The following is a 21,723-nucleotide window of genomic DNA, read 5'->3' as shown; positions in this document are numbered from 1 at the left end:
TGACAGAGTATAATTAGCATCACTAAGCTTACTTTTTAGTAACGTAATTTGTAGAATCTTAAAATTTAGAACTCTGTTCGACTAGTAAAGTACTTTACAGGAACATGACTTGTAAATAACCCATTAAGCCTATCATTTTGAGAATTACAGTTAAAGATTATAAGGTAATGGATACCAAATATATTTTAAGCTCATCTTATTGCTAACTGGCCAACTGTGATCCACTCCACCCACACTGAGTGGAAAAGCTGTGTGCCACTTTGGACGTTGAGTGAACAAGGCAGCAATAGTGACCCTCATCGTTACATGGACCCCGCAGAGCTCTAGGATGCCGCGAGTGGGGGGCTCTCTCCTGACTCAGCAGCCCTGCCAGGCAGTCTGAGGACGGCACGTGAGCCCTCAACACCCATGAGACCTATTGCCGAGGTGTCACTGTGTGACAGGCCACGGCCCCTGGAAGGGCTCAGTGGCACTCCTGCCAGCTTGAGGCTTCTGTTTAGATCTTAAACTGAGCAAAAGAAAAGTCATTTTAACAAGAAGTTCTATCAAAAGTAGTCCTGTTAATTGTCATCTATGGGAAATAGCACAGATGCTGTTTTATCTGAAATTTCCCCCTGCATTTTTCATTTTGTGACATCCTCTACTTCTTTTGGGGGGTGCGGAGCCCTATGTGGGGCCGAACCGATGACCTCCAGGTCAAGATCCATGCTGAAACCAAGAGGTGACGCCCAAATGACAGCAGGCCAGGCACCCCATCACCTCTGTACAACACACCATGGACGGCAACGAGTGGCACTCAGATCCTCAGAGGCTGAACGTTGCCAATGCTGCGCATGCTGAGGGTGACAGTCACATCCCCGCTAGGAGTCTGGACCCATATCTTAGGTTCAGATCAGTGTATTCGATCTCAGGGTCATCACAGATACCTTAACGTGAAGATAGACAACAGAAGTAACAGCCCCACTTCCTTCTCTTCCGGTGCCAGACAAAAGAGATCAAATGTACTCACATTTCTCCCTCTGGTGAAGGACAGGACCACCCCTCCAACCACCCCACAAGTGGCCACTAAGTCCAGGCTCCTTTTCCTTTGATTTCCCGTGCCATTCACCTTCCCAAATTCTCCAAACCCTGATTTCTACGCTCCATCAGGAAGAAACATGAGTAACTGAATTTTGCAGGGTTGAGGTTAGGTGTGACTTGAATTGATTCTTAATTTCCAAATTTACTAGTTCCATGATCTTGGACAAATGACAAATCTGATTTTTTAAAAACATTTTATTTATTTATTCATGAGACACACACACACACACACACAGAGGCAGAAGGCAAAGCAAGCTCCATGCAGGGAGCCTGATGTGGGACTCGATCCCGGGTCTCCAGGATCATGCCCTGGGCTGAAGGCAGCGCTAATCTGCTGAGCCACCTAGGCTGCCCCAAATCTGATCTTTTTGAGCCTCAGTAATAGTACATGTAAAATGCCACATATTCACAAGGTCACCATGGGAAATGGCACTAATGCATAAAAGCAGGTTACTAAGTGGTTACTGGCACAGGTGATCACTGGCCTGAATAGTCAGAGAAGGTTTCATTTTAAATTCAATTAATTAACATATAATGTATCACTGGTTTCAGAGGATCGGTGATTCCTCAGTCTTATATCATACCCAGTGCTCATCATATCCTGTGCCCTCCTCCTTCATGCTTGTCACCCAGTGATCCTGTCCCCCACCTTCCACCCCCTCCAGTGACCCTCAGTTTGTTTCCTAGAGTTCAGAGTCTCTTACGGTTAGCCTTCTCTCTGTTTTTATCTTTAGTTTTCCTTCCTTTCTTCTATATTCATCTGTTTTCTTTCTTAAAATCCGTATGAGTGAAATAATATAATTGTCTTTCTCTGACTTACTTCACTCAGCATAATACCCTCCACTTCCATCCATGTCGATATAAATGGTAAGATTTCATCGTTTGATCGCTAAGTGATATTCCATTGTCCATACAGACCACATCTTCTCTATCCATTCACCTGTCATCTGGGCTCTTTCCTTAGTTTGGCTCTTGTGGACATGGCTGCTGTGAACATTGGGGTGTAGGGCCCCTTCAGATTACTACATTGTTATCTTTAGGGTAAACACCCAGTAGTGCAATGTTGGGTCATAGGTTAGTTCTATGTTCAACTTTCTGAGGAAACTTGGAGAAGGTTTTATAGAAAAGATCGGCCCTGAGCTAAAAGGGAATAAAAGGGTTGGGGGGGCGGGCAGCATGCCTGAGCTTCACTCAGGGAAGGCAAGTGGTCAGCAAGGCTCTAGAGCTCAGAAGGTACAGATGTACGTAAGTGGAATGAAAGTAGATATACACCTAAATACACTCAGAGTCCACTGCCACACACACAAGAATAAACAAAATGTATAGTCTCGGGTCCTAAGAAATAGAAAATCTAGTAAGGTAGGAAAGTAGTTTAAATTGGTACATGTAAAATTCTAAATCACATTACTAAACTTTTGAATGGGTGTGGGAAAACTGTAGATTTGAAATAAGTGTTTTAGGGAGAAATAAATGGAGCATCAGTGTTCCAGATAAACTGAACCAAAGAAAGCCCGGAGCTACAAGGAGAGTCAGACACTGTGTAAAAGGCAGCGGGACCCCAGCAGTGTGCCAGGACCTGGAGCCCTTGGAGGGCTCTGAGAATGCAGCCCTGCTCTGTGCCATAACTGGCACAGAGGACATGGGCAAACTCAGGACGCTCTTCAGGGAGACTCATCCTCTTGCCTTCTATTCAGAATGATGTCGGCCCATCTCCTCAGCATCCAGAACAATCAAAATATTAATCACAGGGTCAGATATGGGGTGAATGGCAACAAGGTAAGTCAGGACTTCCCCAATACTCAGAACTGTTTCGGCTGTTTTGTGCGGGCCCCTGTAAAATACTGCATGTGCTATGCAGCAGCTAGCGCTAAGAGGGCTGTGTGCGTGGACTTACACATACAGCATTCTCCACAGCAACAGGAAATACATGTATGAGGAATGAGCACAAATATTTTGTGTCAATATGTGAGAGGAATAAATATTCCTACTGGAGGATTAGCATTTCCTTCTGTTCATAAATAAATAAAAGTATTAATTATGTGCAATTTGATACACCTTAAAATGAAGTGTCTCTGGTAGTCTAAGAAGAAAGAAATGGCAAAGGTATAGGAGACAAAACCACCCCAAAGCAAGCAGGTGGTGACTATGTCAAAATATTAATAAGAAAGCTAACCAGGCAAAAAGGACCACATGAAAAGGTTGAAGGTTTTCAAAGTTGAAAATGCTTTTCAAAGTTGGAAAAGCTGAGCTCAGCAATCTACCCAAAGGTTGACAGTGACCATAGTGAAACCGGCAGAGGAGAGGAGGGCTGGAAGGAAGCACCTCACAGCACCCTCACTACTGTGCCCTATACGCACAGCGATCTGGGATGAGCACTTGCACAAGAGGCCACCCTGCCTTCAAGGACAGGTGAGGACACTGGGCCTTGTGAACCTATGCTGTATACAATGCAGCCAGTGGTGGGTGCTGGGCAGGGCCAAGGAACTCTCAGTTTTCCTGAACTGGCTGAAATAAAGTATTCGCTTTTTACTTGTGTAATTAAGTATGCAGAACGTGAGCCTGAGGCCACTAACACCATCTGTATAACCAGGTGAGGAAGACCTGGCAGAGAATGGCATTTAACCAGAAGAAAGCAGAGTCTATAGATGGGGAGAAGAGCCGCACTGGGCTTCCTGTTCAAGCCTCACCCAACAGGTTGCTCAGCTAATCTTTGCACTGATATGATACATAAACAAATTCCCCCTCTGACTTATACTTAGTTTAAAAACTGCACCTATAGATCTTTCATGAAAAAGTACCATAGTCTAATTAAAAGGCAAATGAGGGAATGCCTGGGTGGCTCAGTGGTTGAGCGCCTGCCTTTGGCCCAGGGCATGATCCTGGAGTCCTGGGATTGAGTCCCACATCGGGCTCCCTGCATGGAGCCTGCTTCTCTCTCTGCCTATGTCTCTGCCTCTCTCTCTCTCTCATGAATAAATAAAATATAAAAATAAATAAATAAGTAGCAAATGAGATAAATATATTTGCAATTATGAAAGAGCTACTCATTTTTATGTTAAAAGACAACACAAATTGCTTCAAGAAGATGAATGTAACAAGAGCCAGAAGGACAAAGGCATGAAGAGTGAATTCAGATACTGGTGCAGTATTTTCAATACCAACTTTACCCCACCAAGGAACAGAAGGGGCCTCCTGAGGCCACAGCAAGAATGAGGCAGCCACTGAGATGGGCTCAAGGCAAGAATGCAAACTCATAACCCCCCCGACTCCAGAGCCTGAAAGCTCTACCTGCAAGTAGAGACTAACTCTCATGGGCCAAAGATGACGATAGTGTTGTTTTATAAGTTCTAACTTTGAAGTAGTTTTTAGTCTCAGAAGTAGCAGCAAAACCAGAGGTGCCCAGGTGGCCCAGTGCTTAAGACCTGTTAAGCGTCTGCCTTTGGCTCAGAGCGTGATCCCGGGGGTCCTGGGATTGAGTCCCACACTGGGCTCCCTGCAAGGAGCCTGCTTCTCCCTCTGCCTCTCTCTGTATCTCTCATGAATAAATAAATAAAATCTTAAGAAAAAAAAAAAGAGAGATGCCAGATTCACGGTCTGGAAGACATAATATTAAACACAAATGGCCAGTGAGAACAAGGGTGCTCTTGAAGAGCACGAGGAGGAAGGCCCTATTCTAGAAAACACTGACTCAGGACAAAGGTATATGGGTTCAGGCGAATTTGTTCTTTGCTCGGGAAGAGAAACCACTCCCAGAGTAACAGCACAGACGACCCAAAGTGGCCTGTGAGTGTGTGCACCCTGGCGCACGACAGAAGAGTCCTAGGTCATTGGGGGACAGTCTTTCTTACAAGCAATGCTGAGACAATTGGAGTTGGAAAACAGTGATATGTGAAAATCCTGTTTCGCATTATTTAAAAGCCCCACTGCTTCTAGCAGTCAAAAACAACCCTGCAACACTTTTAGAAGCTAACACAGGAGGATAGCTCCATCATCCAGGGCCCAGAAAGGCTTCTTACACAACATATGGAGAGTGATAACCAACAGCAAAAGACATTTATAAACTGGACTATGTAAAATTAATGTTTTTTTCATAACTTCACCAGTAGCACAAACTCAAGCTACAGATGTTTTACTAGTAAAACGTGGACCTGAAAAGAACACCCAGATCACATGAGTAACTACGAACTGCTCAGTAGGTTAGGAGAGCTGGGGAATGTCTTCTGTGACCAGAGGCCCTGCTCTCTGGGCCTGTGGGTCAGGCCTGTGGCCTCAGCATGTTTGTAGGATTTGGGGAGTCCAGCGAGTTTTTCTCACAGCGAGTTTTTTCAACTTCCAGCCTGAGCCAGCAGTGCTTCTGCTGACACATTCTCACAAACTGTGGGTCTCCCATTGCATGTCACAGCGGTCCACACCACTTGACAAGAGGCCCCTATGCAGCTCTGTCCTGGATAACCCAAGCCCTCCAGGCTCTTACTGAGATGGGGGAGCAAGTCCAGGAGTCACACACCTAATCTCTCCAGCAAAATGCTGTCCAGACACACCCTTCGGCTTTCTTTCCTAGGCATGCTTGCCAAACCTTCAAGTCTCTAATACTATCATCTTTGGCGATCTGAATAGGCTGCCAACTTCCCCCACCATCAACCTATGTTGGAAAGGCTCTTTCCCCCAGGCACTCCCCAAGCACGCTAAACAGAAAAGGAGGCCCTACAGAGATGTTAATGGAGATAGTTTCTAAGTTCTGAAGCAAACATACCCGTGTTACCTGACATTTTCGATACTGGGTTCTTACGGTGCAGCACGAGTGGTGCCCTAAGCAGAGCTGGGTACTTACTCCTTCAGGCAGCTGGGTAGTACACAGAGGGCCAAATGAGGAAACCCCTGCCACCCCAGGCACACAGACCCCACCAACAGCAGCGCCTTAGACCAGACGGCGCCCAAGTGCTTCTCAGAGAGGACAGTCATCACTGCCGGTGTCATTTCACCTCTACTGCCCACATGCACCTTCTGACTCAGCACTGACAGGACAGCTTTCTGGACGATGTGCTGGACCGTCACACAGCACCCTGAAGCGTGTGGGCAGAGGAGGTACTGCAGAGACACGCACTGTGAGCGCCCGGCCTACCGGTATGTGTTTTGTTATGGTGACAGGAATAATGCAGGGAATATATGTCCATTTCAATTACATTAATTGAAATAATGAATTGAGTTAAACCTTGTAATATTTTCCTTGAAGGACACAGTAAATTATATCAAGTGATCAAAAATATTTTACTTTGTAAAGAAAAATTTCTATGATTTTAAGTTTATTAAATTTGAAAAGCCTCTGAACCCAACCTACCAAGCAGAAACAGACTAGACACAGAGGGCAAGCAGGTGGTTGCCCGGGGAAGGGGATTCACAGGTCAGTAAGCCTGCAGTAACTCTGCCCGGCAACCAACTAGGAGCATGTGCTAAGGTAGCGAGTCATCCAATTGTCAGGGTAGACACTGGGCACTAAAAGGAACAGTCAGCTGTCCATCCATTAAAAGCATGTTTTAGGTCAACAGAGGAAAAAGCACTTAACTTTCCACAACTGTGCACTTTGAAAAAAAAATTTTTTTAAACCTCCCCTTATTAAATTGAAAGGAACGTTTACCAAATACTAAGATGTATTATTATTTATATCTTTTTTTTTTTTTTAAAGATTTTATTTATTTATTCATGAGAGACACAGAGAGAGAGGCAGAGACACAGGCAGAGAGAGAAGCAGGCTCCATGCAGGGAGCCTGATGTGGGACTTGATCCCGGGACTCCAGGATCACGCCCTGGGCCAAAGGCAGGCACTAAACCACTGAGCCACCCAGGGATCCCCCCCCCCCTTTTTTTTTTATTATTTATATCTTAAATGATATAAATTCCTTGCAAAAGGAAAACAAACCTGGTTGAATCAAACATAAACACGAATTCCCTAAATTAGCATCATACATTTTTTAGATTTTATGGTTTTCATGCCTTCTCCTTAATCTGTATAACTGCATTCTGGAACTGTGGAAAACTAGGAAAAGCATTACGTTAAAGTTGGCGTGAGACATTATGGAACTAAACAGGGATGCAGGTATAATTCTGCCTAGTAAGTCTCTCCACATTTGACTGAACATGTAAATATAAAACTACTGACTGAAAAACCAGAACAAGACAGACTTGCAGAAGATGTAGAGAGAAAGGGAAGGGAGGCTTCAAATGCTAGTTTTGGGAAAAATACTCACTGCTGTGCTGCGTCTGGCAGTGAACTAACTCTATGTCGTATTACTGTAAGAGTGAGAAAACTAGCGATGGAGACTCATCACATTTGTAAACTTCTTTCCTTCAGGGCCCTTCTTTCCACATACTTCCATTGAGGATATCATATGTGCTGTGCACCACTCAGGGAACTGCAGGAGCGGCGGTAAATCAACAAGGCAGCAACTGACCCAAGGCCCTCTCTGCTGGGTCCCAGGATGTCTGCCTGCAGCACTGGGCAACATCCCCAGTGCAGGTCAGGATGTGTGCATCCATACCAGAGACTGCCTGCAGGGCCATCCCAGTGGAATGGGTCAGTTCTGGGATGATGATAAATAGCTATATTCTGCCTATTACCACTTACCCAGGGAGTTTCTGGGAACAAAGATCTGTCTGTCCCTAGTGCCCGCTGCTGGCACCCGGTATGTGTCCATGTGGTGATGAGGCCGCTGCCTGACAGCTGGACAGACCATCTGCACACTCGCAGCTCCTCAGAACAGGTAAGGGGTCTGCTCAGTAAGGGTGTGAGGGCCCTAGGACACACCCTGCACTGTTTTAGGCACTGGGTCAAACAAGGTCCCTCACACCTCATGGAGCATGGTGAGCACAGAGCACCAGAAAACAAGACAAGCATCAGGACTAGTGGAGATGGCAGCAGGATTCAAACAGGGTGACATGATACCAAGTGACTGGTTGGCAGTGAGCACTAAGCATTCATGTGGCGCACATGGCTGAGAAGGGCCAGCCTGGCATGTGGTGTGGCGGTGGAGAGGAGACATATGGAGCTGGGAGGCAGGCTGGCCACATCAGGTAGGACACTGAGGTGATCAAGGGTTGAGTGTCTACTGAGGCAGGAGCTCCAGTTACATCAGGAACAGCCGCAAATGCATAAGACTGCGTGTTCTCGGAGGAGTGGAGACAGGCTCCCCATCTCAAACAGCAAGTGGGGCTGGTTGGGCTCGAGTGGACTGTGCACAGGATGCGGTTGTGGATGCGGGCCCTGCCTTCGTGATGTATGCAAGTGAAAGAGACCCCACTTTTAGACAAACTTTTGGAGAAAGCTGGTCTGTAAAGATACGCCTTTCCCTTCAAAATGCTTATTACATCCTTGTGCATGAGTGTTCTATTCTACTCCGTTCAGGGTTACAGAAGATGGTCATTCTAGCTTCATGATTTATGAATGATTTATTAGGTTTTCATTGCTCATTCATGTAAAAATTTTCAATCATATATATGAAGCATTTTTTAAAAATAAACTTTGTGGAAATATTTCAGAATGTACTTATACTGTAAGTATTAGTAAATTAAACTCAGTAGACATCTAATATTAACTATTTATATCCCAATCTCAAGTTAAATGGGTTCTCATTTTGAAAAATTGTTCATATTAAAAAGACTATCTTACTCAATATTTTATCTCCCTTGACAGATATATTAGATTGTTTCTGAAATACAACTTCGTGACACATACAGATTCAAGGGTACTGGAAATAAAGTCTATCAGCAGTAAACTATGTTTCATCAAGAAATATCTCCCAATTCTTGAATATTATATTATCAAAACATTCATATAGCTAAAAGTGTCAGATTTCTAGATTATTCTAACAAAACTGACTTAGCCCCCACAAAATATTTTCTAAGGATTCCTTAAAATTCATCAGAGTTCCTGGCTCCTTTCTCTTTATTTGCAGATAACTTCTTCCAGACCAAGAAAAATAAAATTTCAGTAAAGTCATACTCAATGAAACCAGTTAGTTGTTTTATCTTAATTCTTAAACTTACCTGATGGGAATGATATAGGAAAAGAGAAGGAGGAACCGAAACAGGTTGCGGTACCATGGGCCTACAAATCCTTGTAAGGTTACCATAACAACCGAGAGAGCTACTAAAGCCACAAACAGTGCTTTGGTCAGTTGATTGAGCTCAAGATCCAACAAACCAACCTGAAAGAAAAACAAAAACATGACCATAATGTCCCTAATATTACAAATCTGAATACATGAGAGTGATGAATGACATCCTTAAATTTCCTCTTGTACTGACCTGAACTCTAAAGAAATACAAAACAATTATTAACTTTACTCGTCTCCTGAAAAGCCTCTTAGTGATTAAAGCAGGATTTCTGAAAGGGAATCACAATCCCCAGAGAATTCCAGAAATAATTTACAAAGACATGAGTCCACAGTATCCAAGCACAATCCTTTCTCAGGCTGAAGATGCTATGACAGGCGACTGGGGCAGATGGGGGCACAGGATGGGGCACAAGGACACCAGAGGTTTACTGAGTCCATGGAGAGAGGACGTGTGTGTCCCTCTGCACATGCTATACCAGCTGATGCGTAAGTCCACCCCCACACAAGGGTTTTATGTTCAGAGAGAGGCCCCCAGGAACAGGACGGTGCCTGTCATGCCCATCTGCCAGGAATGACTCTGAAAACACCTTCTCTGAATTATGCACAAAAGCAACAGACAAGGTAGTTAGCTTGAATGAATACCTTTATTAACTTGGATAAATCCTACACTTTTGGTTCTCCCAGTAAGGTACACAACCTCAAATTCGTTCTGTGGATCGTGTCCTAGGTGAGCAAAACGTGAGGGGAAGTTATATCCGTGGGAATGAACTCATTTTGGGGTGCATTCTGTGTGGGATCTTGGAAACAGCGATAAATAGTGTTCATTCCTCAAATCAGAAGTGCACAACTTTGATCTTGAGCTCTGGTGGCCTGCACGCTGCCATTCCTGGCTAAAGTCGGTTGGTTGAAGGAACAGAGTGTGGTACACAGCACACACACACACAGTGAAGGAACACAGCATGTGGGTGGACACAGGGGTGGGGTCTTCAACTTAGCCAAAAAAGGCTTCCCAAGCACACAGAGGGAGAGGTGAGGTCACGTAGCAATGACATTTCCTTGGGAATCCAAATGTAGGCTAATTTGAATGCTGGTTCAGCTACCTGACGGTATGACCTAGGGCAGACAGCAAACCCATTTTCTTATCTGCAAGAAAATGGGGTTAGAAAAGTGCCTCCAGGGCGCGTAGTGGCTTGGTAGGTGAAGCGTCTGCCTTCATCTCAGGTCATGGTCTCAGGGTTCTGGGGATGGACCCCGCTTCTCCCTCTCCTTCTGCCTCACCTTTCTCTGTCAAATAAATAAATACAATCTTTAGGAAAAAAAGGAAAAAAGTGCCCCCATAACAAGACTCAGGGGGTTAAAGGAGATGAAGCACAGCTCCTGGTACCAAGCAAGCCACACGCGCGATTTGCTGTTCTTGTTACCAGTGACATCCCACAATGAGATCTGAATCCATGCTTCCCACTTCTGTGGGCTTGTCCTTACCCTGGCTGCCCTTTACTCCCAAGCTGGGGCTGGCTCCCTGCCTGCTGACCTGGTGGGTGCCTTTTGGGCCCTGCAGAAGCCATGGTCACCCCTGGGGACTGCCAGTCGCAGCCCAGGCAGGTGCCCAACACCCTGCCTACTCCTCACACATGGGACCCGGACAGATAAACGCGGACAAGACCCTCAGCTCGCCTCCACCAAGCTCCTCCTCAATCTGCTACAAATTGTGAAAGAGAATAATTTAAAAAGTGGTTGCCATGACTTTGATAAAATAAATGAGATGCTACTTTGAGAATTACTAAGCTAATAATACGTGGTTTACTTTTTAGTGCCTTTTGAAAATTCCTAATTTTGGCCAAAACAAGGTTAACTTTTCCGTCTCAGTATTTAGTTTCCATCTAGTTGTGATTAATATCTGCCACAAATCCGCATGGGAACATCAGAACCTGTAGTCAGAAAAAACCCACAGAACTGTCAGAAAGTTCACTTAAGCGCAGCAATGAAGAATCCACTCATTAAACAAGTAAATGTCAATGTCTACTGAATTTTCTGCTACAGTGTGAGGTTATGAAAAATGAGTCAACGCTGAGATTTTACCTGCAGAAAACAGCCAGTCTAGTTGAAAAAATAGCTGAACACCAGTGACAAAATTATAAAACACCAAATTTTCTTGTCTAACCCAGCTTGTAGGTAAGTCACATTCCTTCACTGGTGCTATTGCTGCTGCTGCCAGACGCCGGATGCCACTCCATGGCCTTAAAGAACAGCCTAGAGTCATGGGAACCACAGAAGCCACAAGCCCTGACATTTGTCTAGAGCTTGGCTCCTACCTGCTCACCTGCCGGGACACTGCAGGGACCAAGAAGGCCCCGCCCCTGCCCACCCCGTGGCCCCAGGGCAGGAGGCCAGAGCCCTGGACCTCAGTTCAGACCAGAACATTCACACCCTGTACAACCTCATCACTGAGACTTTAGGTCACACCCCACTCTCAGCTGCGTCCCCGACACCCACTCAAGTTTGCAGGGGGGGGCCCGCAGGTGCCTTCGGTCCTGCACCAGGGGTCACCTCTGGGCCAGGGGTCACGGCGCTGCTCCCCGCTCTCCCCCAAACCACAGGCAGGCCGCACTGGAGCCCTGGCTGGCTTCTGGAAAGTTCGGCAGGGATGCCCGTTCAGGGCTGCACTTCTTTGAGAAGCGGGCAGCTGAAGAGCCCGGCGCCGGATTTATCAAGTGCATTTAAAGAGCAGCACAAGGAGGACAAATATCTTGCAATTTCCGCTACTTCAACTACTACATAGTTTATGCTTGAATTATTGAGAAAAATAGGTTTTTGGATTAGAATGAAGAAAAATGAAGCCAAGGAAGTAGAGCATGTTTCAAAGCACAGACCCTTCTGCTGTGACAAAGGAGGACTGAGTGTCAGGCCTCGCTGAGGGTCAGATGAAGTCATTATTCATTCAGTCAGGGAAAAAAGACTCAATTACCTCAACCTAAAGATGCTATCAATGAATGCAAAGTGCATATTTTACTCTATTCATCCAAATCCCATTAAAAAGTGAAAGGAATGATTTAATCTGGCCTTGCAGTTGGTCTTTTTTCTGTAATAAAATAAAGAATCACTGTCTTGCAAAATGCAAAGCACTACCTCACACTCTCTCTGCATCCCAGCAGTGAAAAACTGTAAAAGCTGCAACAGAACAGTCAGAAAGGAATACAAAGTTTCCTTTGAAAAAAATGCCACATATTGGACCGAAATGAAAAGCAGCCCACTGCACACTGAGAGGCAGATAACTGGAAGTATTAATACCTTTCTGCCTGAGGAGGCAGCCCACCAGGGGCTGTCCTCCCACACCCTTGGGATCCAAAGGGAAGGGTCATCACTTTCAACATGTAAGTTTACAGAGTAAAATACAACTTTTTGGTAATGGGTTGTTCCTTGCATTCTTTCAGGTAGCCTTTGTGGAACTATGATGATTCTTCCTGGAAAATAATGCAACTGCACTATAGTATATAGTATGATCTAAAAAATTTTCTTTTATCTATTCTAACAAAGTCTACTTTTAGTTAACAGTTAATATTTTTACACTCATTTCTCTAAAACACTTAAAAAGTTTCTTCAACACACTTAAAATGCAATCTGGACTCTTAAAAACAATATTCAGTAGAATAACTAGTTAACTTGTAAACTTACAGGTTTTATAAAGAAGATGGTAGCTTCACTTTTAATGTGAATCTCTGCTTTCTTTAAAAATTTTCTTGAAACACCTGAACAAGCCAAATACCTTTTACTATGACTATAAAACCCTTCCACCCATAAAATGTATTATTAATCACTCAAAGTAATTATGACTGTATAAGAAAAGGTAAATTAAGTACACTAGCAAGCAATTTTCAACATTTATTGTAATTTCTTATATTAGTAAGGCAAATTTTTTTCCACTTGTCATAATATTTGTTTTATCTGAAACAACTGCGATAACAAAATTAAATACGCTACTGGAAATTTTAATCTCCAAGGGAAAATTTGTGCATAATGTCTAAGACACCACAATGGTTCTGCAAAGGGGCTGTTCTAGGATAATGAACACAATAATTGCCTGTATAATCTAAAATGCTACTAATGGCAACGATCACAAATCCATTTAGCTCCTCTTTAATTTATGTACCAAGTTTTAAATAGCTAATGGTTCTCAGTAAAATAATGGTTTATACCAACAATAATGGGTAAATACGGTATTCTCCTGCTTAATCAAGAGAAGATCAGTCAGGTTTTTGTAAATGGACGAATGAGGGCCAGCCTTATCTCCGAGACGCAGCGCCATCCCATCCATCTCAAAGTTAAACCCTTATCGTGCTACTAGGTCCCTAAGAAGTCAATGTACACCCCAAACTGGAACAAAGGTCTCATGCTACACAAACTTAGTAAAAGACGAGATAGCAGGCCTTGTCATCAGTAAGTGCTGACCATGTTATGATCCTTGGATTAGCATGATGTGAACATCAAAATGCTTTTATCATTCTTTCAAAACTCACATTTAACTTATTTGCTACACAGAAGTATCTGAGAATAGCAAAACAATAAGATGTGAAATGTCAAAAAGCCAACATAAACTCTTGCAAAAAGCTAAATGTTATTTTAATTTGTCTCATAATTATCCCTGTACATTTTGAAAAACAGAAAAGCCTCTAATCTAATACCATAATAGCTAATACCGTAATAGCTAATTTACTCAAGAAGACTACACAGGCAGAAGTATGTACAGCTTTATACATGAGAGATTACTTAGCGGAAAAAATAACGTTGTAAACATTGTTTTATTTCTTAGCAGCTTAACTACTCTTGGATTAGCCCATCAGTTTCTTATCATCCAGAATTTGGATCTACATACATAACTGATACAGGGCTGCACTTTAACCTAACTGAAATTCCTAGAAAAAGCACATCCTTTTAAGTATCTTTGAAACAAATCAGCCCTATATTTTCCACTTTTAGTACAATCTTAAAAAACAATAAAAAATAAGTAATCTTCAGACCTTCATTTGTACTTAATATTTCAAATAATTGAAAATCATATACTAAATCTAACTCCTAATCTTATAGCAATAACTTTTTCCATTTTGGAGTTTAAAAGTATTAGTTTTTAAAAAGTGATGCTATATAGCCTTTTATTCTTTTTTTCAAGTCTGTTTATTTACTCATCTTTGGACATGAACTACTAAGTCTTAAGTGTCTGCTGCACACACAGGCTGGCTACGCACTGCAGACATGTCTGAGCTATTATTGCTTATCGCCTCAGTGATCTGCGAAATAAGCAGCGTTTCTCTGAGCCATTTTAGTCTATTGGCTCAATAATCTGTGCTTTAAAAGCTCCCTAAGTATGTATCAGTACGACAATTCTTAATGTTACAATATATCACCTTAATTTTAAAAAATCAAGATGTATATTTACACAATACACATTTTAAAGTCGGTTGCAAGAGAATATTTCATATCCTACATTTTTACCTACCAACAAATTTGTCTGACTCTTCTATATTCAGCAATGCAGTTTGCTCCCCGTGCTTACTATAGTTGTTACATAAGATGGTTTTCCTTGAATGTTGAACATTTAAAAAGAAAACGGGGTTGTTATATTTTTTAAACAACAAAAAAATACTAGTGTGAGAAGAGCTATTCAGCAAGGACATAAAACCACTTTGCATATCAATAGAAGAAACTTAGAAGACAGGAGACTCAAGGTGAAATCCTAAATGAGCCTGGTTTACACAAACTTGGGACTGATCCTACATTGTCAGACCACTTGTCAGCTGGCCTACAATAAACATGCAGTAAAAGGTGAAATCATTCCTAAAATCTGCAAACATATTACTTTCTAAGTCCGAAGGGGCTCCGTGAGTGCAGAATGAAGCTGTTTTGTCAAACTGCTCACCCACCCTGTGGATCATTTGAGAAATTTCAATATTGGCTTTAGTATTTTGGACATGACACACAGCCACAGGATACTTTTTATAACTGATGAAAATGCCAGATAATTGCAGATTGTCCAGGAACAGATGTGTATACACGAGCACATATCTGATTTGTTTTTGCAAAATACAGGGTTACTTTATGGTCACAAAGGACAATTAGGTCATATCTGTGAAAGTCTAACAGGTTCCTCTATCATATTAGAACCTTTATTAAAATATAACCAATATATCAGAAGTCATCAAATTTATTTTATTATTTTTTAAAGATTTATTTATTTATTCATTCAGAGAGAGTGAGAGAGAGGCAGAGACACAGGCAGAGGGAGAAGCAGGCCCCATGCAGGAAGCGCGATGCGGGACTCGATCCTGGGTCTCCAGGATCACACCCCAGGCTGCAGGCTGCGCTAAACCACTGCGCCACCGGGGTTGCCCGGAAGTCATCAAATTTAAAGCAATGTAATAGCTTCAAAAAATTTGTTAGTTTAATTTTTTACATTATAAATTATTTCAAATACTCATATACAACCTTTAACACATCAATGCCATATTTAAGACAAAAATGAGTATGTACAAACATGGAAACTGCAAACTATTTGGAAATTTAATGTGTACTCTATGTACACAAGGTACATTAAAATCAGGCACTGAATATTAAATAAACCCCATAATTTTCTAATATATAGTACTCCTAATTTTATTTTACAATAATCCAAACGATTTATTTGAGAACTGGGGACATGAGAAGACTAAAATGTACATCCCAGCACTTTACTGAATATAACTTGTGTGCACTGCTGTCATGATTCCTGTTAATATCTTGCGGCTGTGTTTACATTAAGATTCCTAGCTGCAAGAGACAGCAAAAGCAAAGGGGTGGCATGTTGTAGTTGAGACAGCAGAGGGTGCTCACGTTTGATGCTTTTCCCTGAATCCTGAAAGCCTGCTGTTTGAATGCAGAACTTCGATCTCAAATTCAGCCAATTCAGTATACTGAATACACAGTATGTTTGTATATGTAGATATAACTTTTTTGCCAAAAAGGGTTACCCTAAGCATCTGTTTTTGCCCTGCAGAATTCAAGACAGAATTGATAGACTTTAACATGCTGGACTGTGCACATGAGGGAATTTCCTGAATAAAAAGGTACTGTTCTGGAAGGAATCATGCTCAGAGATCTGACATCCAGAACACATTCAGAATACTGCAGGGAATCAGCACAGTATGAGGGTACTAAGGCTTCTGAAGATTTAGACCTAGAAACAACTTCCATTGATGGTTTCAAGATCCTGCATATATTTCCTTTATTTTTGTCCTAACAGTGTAAGAAGCTATCAATTTTAAACGGTTTTACCAAGACTACTCACCAATTTAAAACAATTACTTCAATAACCTACACTCTACTGACATCAGAAACCTTAACATTCAACCTCATTCATGTAAGTCCAAGTCAGGCATTTGGATTTCAATGTGATTCAACAAGCAGTTGATTTTGGTAATTTTGTATTTAACAGACATTTTACAAGTAGCATTCACTTGCTCTCCAATCCTTTGTATCTACAAACACAACACCCAGTGTTTGAGGCCCAGCAATGCAGTCATTGTGCTTCCACGACAAACCCTGGGGGGCACAGGTACTAGAAGTGCTTCGTGCCCAGGGGCTTTGCCGGCGGTGCACCCCGACACTCTTGGGATTTCTTTATTTCCCAGCAACATAAAAATCAGGTTTTTCTAATAATAACTCTAAAAAAACTCCCAAAAAACCTCTACTCTTAAAGAAAGGCTTTTATTAGGACTCTTAAGAATTGAAGGGGCAGGGATCCCTGGGTGGCGCAGCGGTTTGGCGCCTGCCTTTGGCCCAGGCCGCGATCCTGGAGACCCGGGATCGAATCCCACATCGGGCTTCCGGTGCATGGAGCCTGCTTCTCCCTCTGCCTGTGTCTCTGCCTCTCTCTCTCTGTGACTATCATAAATAAATAAAAATTTAAAAAAAATTAAAAAAAAAAAGAATTGAAGGGGCATAGCAGGAAGGGGAGACTGTGCTGTCGGGAGCACTGCTGGCCTCTCAGGCGCTTGTCTATCAACAGGTCTACATGGGCAAGCCAGACCACCCTGCACATTTTTCTCCTGGGAGGCACATGCACATTCTCCTCAACCTGTCAAATCTTTTATTGCAAATATTTTTGTGTATGTTTCAAAAACACCCTTAAAACACATTCTTATTCATTTAGATATAATTTGCAAACTATTACTGGCTAGAAAACAATATTGTATTGCTAAGTATGTCAATAACACCACTACTAAATTTTGGGCTCTGGTTACTACTTGTTAAGGGAATTACTAAACACACAGTCAGGGCTTCCAACACTACTGCATCCTGAAATTGCCGAGCACAATGACAGCTTCCCTTCAAGAAACTCGGAACTCTTTTAAAGAGCTAGAAAAGAATTATGTGATCCCTTTCTGATATCCAGAAAATGAGGTGTTGAAGGAATTATTCTGGTGACTGGTGTGGAGCTGCTGGACCACAGGTGACAGAAAAAGGCCGGATTTGGGGAGAGCACAGGTCAGAGTGCCCCTTCCCCAGCACAGCAAGGACTGCAATCCACAGGCCACGCCAGGCTGGTGGGGGGAGGGCTGCAGCAGTCCTTGGCCCTGGAGCCTGCCTGGCACTGTGCCGTGAGAACTGGTTTTTGTTTCTTGTTTTTTTTGTATTTCTTTCTTTTTTTTTAAGAAATTGCGTGTAATGGTGACAGGAGATACCACCTTTCTACCTGCTTTTATCTTATAAAATTCTGATTAAAGAAATGGTTAAATTTTTATTAGTAAATGAGGTTATTAATTTACAATGAAACCTTAATTTCCAATCCTAGATCCTCTTTCAGAAGAAGACATGATACAGAGGGGTCTCCATAATAAATAAAAAATATATATATAAAGATAAAGAAGTTGCTCAGTGATTAACTTCAAAATGTTACATCTAAACTCTTCCTTCGGCGTACCAGCAAGCACAACATATGTGATGGTTTGTGCAAGGAGTTTACTAGCCTTAGTCAACAGAGTTTTTATGTAACAGATTCCAGAAAGTCTGGTTTCATTGGGGACTTCAGTCGAATGCTAAACATAGCATATGAAGCTGCTAGTTCTAAGGAACACGTCTCAGGGTGGGGAGCGCTGACAATCAGCAGGCCAGTTCATGAATGCTCAGTGGCTCTGGTGGGAGGGTGATCCTCTGCAGGCAGCCCCCGGGACCCACGCTGCCCTGCAAGCCACCATGTCACACAAAGGTTGCAACAGCATCCAGTCACACGTCACTGTCTCCCTCACCGTTTCTTAGCTTACTGTGTAAATATGAAGGAACTTATGGACCATTTAAGGTCTGTACCCCAATCTCCAAATACCCAGCACCTATCACTACAAAAACCACTCAACAGTGCTTTTAAATCAGGAGTCATTAGCTGACTTGACAAGATCTATGACTAAGTATTTATTGGAATCCAAGCTAGGATGACTGTCTCACCCAACTCCTGAAGTTCCCTGGCTGTGAGGTGCAAGCCCCCTAACTGTAAGTGCATGGAGCACACGGGCAATACCGAACTCCCTGAGAACCAGTGTTCCAGGTGTGTCAGAATGACATTGTGTGCGCACAGGGACTTCCTCTGCCCATGTCGGTGCCCCCCTGCAGAAGCATCGGCAGCAGCTGGCGCACGCATACTTGTAAGGCAGACAAAAGACGGCCAAGAGGGACACGCTGGTAGACACTGGCCAAGGGGGCTCAGAGCTAGCTCTGAGTCAGTCCACAGTTCTCATGATCTACATTCTTGTTCTTTAAGAAAAATGGAATTCGGCAGGTTTGCTGAAAATTTTAAATGACAAACTTGAGGTGGTTCAAGAAACTTTCCCTCTTTACCTCCATTGTTATGAAAACTGTGTAAGAGCTTTATTAGTGGTATCTTGGCAAAATGTAACGCTATTAAACATCTAAAATTTTTGTGTTACTATAAAGTAAGTGTAAGTCTTCAAAGACATTTTATGAACCATTTCATACTTAATGGCTTGTAAGCAATCCCAGGAGTTAGGAATTGTGTGAAAAGTTGCCCAGATTGACAGATAAAGTGAAAAGGTCTGTATTAATTTCCAAATAAAGAAATGCATGGCGTGGTATCTCACGATGATTACACTCTAAAGTACCAATTAGAACGCATCAGAAACTAGAGCAAGTTGACACTCTACAATAAAGCAAATAATTTCCAGTTGGAGGGGCAGAAAATGTTAATATGCAATGTTCAAGACTACAAGAATCTTTGTAAAAGGAAGTAGCTAATAAGGTTTAATGATGCATGTCAGGAAGCCACAGTATGTAGGGAAACACAGCTGGCTTCATTTTGTAAACTATTTGATATACGCATCTTTCTAGCTCACGATTATCAGCTGTGCCACTGCCACGGGGGACAGTTTAGCCTTCAGATCAGGGCATTCTTCTTGTTCTCTAAATTACAAGTGAAATACATTAATATAATATGGCGCTATAGGCTAGTACCCTGACTAAAGTTTATCTGCTCACAAAAGAGGATTTCAAGAAGGCTTCTGTCAAATGTCGTGGAAACAATCTTACCAGCCTAACCAGGCTACTAAGTGCTAGAGAACCATTAGAACAAAACAAAACAAAGACAAAACACTTGGATTTAGTGAATTAATTACCTTCCCCAAACAGTCACCATCATTCATACCTTGCCCGTTAAAATACAAATGAACTGAAACATGGTTCTACTGAGAAACCCTGCAGCACATGGCTGTCTCCCCGTTCAGGGACACACATGTGCATGTGTGGAGGACCCCACTCCGAAAGGCGATATGCTCACACGATCTCAGCTCCAGGGACTACGATGTGCAGGTGACAGCAATTAGTAGCAGATGACAGAAACACTCTGAATTTGTACCAGATGGCAGCTCAGGGTCACTGGAAGCCAGCAAACCTTCACAAGGAAACCCCGTGTTAGGCAACTATCAAATGTAAAAGCTCTTAGACACAAATTAATTATTCAACCACGAGAAGACAACTGCTAGGTCACAACACTAATATCAAAATGCCGTTAAAGCACTGGGAGCCACTTATTTTAAATGTAATTACACATATTAGCTGCTAAAAACAAGCATGCCACGTAATGATGAAAAGGTTGTCCCAAACTAAAAGAGCTAAAATTCTAGTAATTAGTGAATTGTCTTATGGTAGAATGTACTCAACAGGTTCCAACTCTGGACGAGGGCTGTTGATGGCTTAGGCTGCAAACAGCCATGTTCTGCCCTGAAAACTCCCCAGGACCTCAGCTGGTTACAGAAAATACACACTGTGCATCAGGAGGACCCTACAGGGGTCTAGGCTCCTTGGCGATCTGAGAGGAGTCTCAGAATGTCAGAGGTGGTCTACGAAGCCTAAGTGCTCAAAAATAAAGTCTCATGACAGAGCAGCCAGGCCGGATGTGAGGAGACAAGAGGCAGCAAGATTATGGGGAGGCTGTGCCATCTTGACATGGGGAGGGACCCCCAGGAGTGAGTGCAATACTGGATTTTGTCAGTCCACGTTCTATGTGAAAAAAGATGCAGGCAAAAACGGTCCAGGCAGACAAAAAACAAATGCACAAGTAACTGGTTTACTTTAACAAGATTAATTCCACACTAATAACTAACATAAAATAGTTTCGTTTCTGGTTTATACCTGATTAATTTCTGACCTCTTGTGACCTTAGCAATTTCCAACCCAATGGCCTTCACCAAGTGCTGCTGCATGACTGTGCTGTTGGATTTTCATACCTCCATCACAGGTCAGCACCATGGCTGACGTTCTGGGAGCTGAGGTGTCTGGCCTGGCTCACCAGCTTCAGGCTCGTCCTCCCGTCTGGCTCCATGGGCCCGAGCATGTGCATAAGTGATCTCACTCTCATTCCCATAATTAGACCTCTGGTCACTTTTCCCATTAACTACACACACTTCCATTAGGCTCATAAAATAAAAACTGCTCAAATCTTGCTTGTCAAAATGTTTTTCTTTACTATTTTTATGGAAATGTGGTAAAACTTAACTGAAATAGTACCAACTATTTTGGGAAAAGAAGAGCAAACTAAATAAAATGATCAACTAAAATAACTACCAAGGAAGTAAACAGTCCACAGAGGCAAGTCTTTTATCCAGCAGAGTAATCACCTAGCTGTAGCTGCCTCATGTGGTTCAAGCCTCCCCCCACCCCACCCTAAGTGGGTTCTGCCAAGCTCCAAGCAGGGATGGGGTGGGTGGTGGGTCTGGAGCCCCGAGGTGCCAGGTCAGGCAGGAGGGGGTCCTCAAAGAGCCAGGGCGGGGGCATATGGTGGCCACAGGTCTCCTCTCCCCATCCGTGTGGAAATGCAGGCCCGAAGGACTCTCAGAAACGCATTCTGCACTCCTCTGTGTCCTTCCGCATCTCTCAGAGTTTTGATACTTACCTGATGATTAACTGTCCTTACAAAACAATGCTCTCCAGAAAACAGCAAGGTTAGATTAATATTCTTCCTGAAGGATAATCATATAACTTACATGAAGAGCATTTTCAA

The 21,723-nt window shown here is 42.8% G+C and overlaps 1 protein-coding gene across 5 annotated transcripts in view; it reads right to left on the bottom strand.

Moving 5' to 3' along the window:
• ATP9B (ATPase phospholipid transporting 9B (putative)) overlaps positions 1-21,723 on the bottom strand; it is a 242,290-nt gene that overhangs the window by 73,341 nt on the left and 147,226 nt on the right. For all 5 annotated transcript variants that reach the window (XM_055302881.1, XM_055302885.1, XM_055302883.1 and 2 more), the window contains one exon: positions 9,121-9,281. In XM_055302881.1, coding sequence (XP_055158856.1) covers positions 9,121-9,281 — 161 coding nt within the window. The remainder of the gene's footprint in view (positions 1-9,120; positions 9,282-21,723) is intronic.

The sequence above is a fragment of the Nyctereutes procyonoides genome, unplaced genomic scaffold (genome assembly GCF_905146905.1).
Source record: "Nyctereutes procyonoides isolate TBG_1078 unplaced genomic scaffold, NYPRO_anot_genome, whole genome shotgun sequence".
Taxonomy (NCBI): Eukaryota; Metazoa; Chordata; class Mammalia; order Carnivora; family Canidae; genus Nyctereutes; species Nyctereutes procyonoides.
This window is presented reverse-complemented; position numbering and strand designations above follow the sequence as displayed.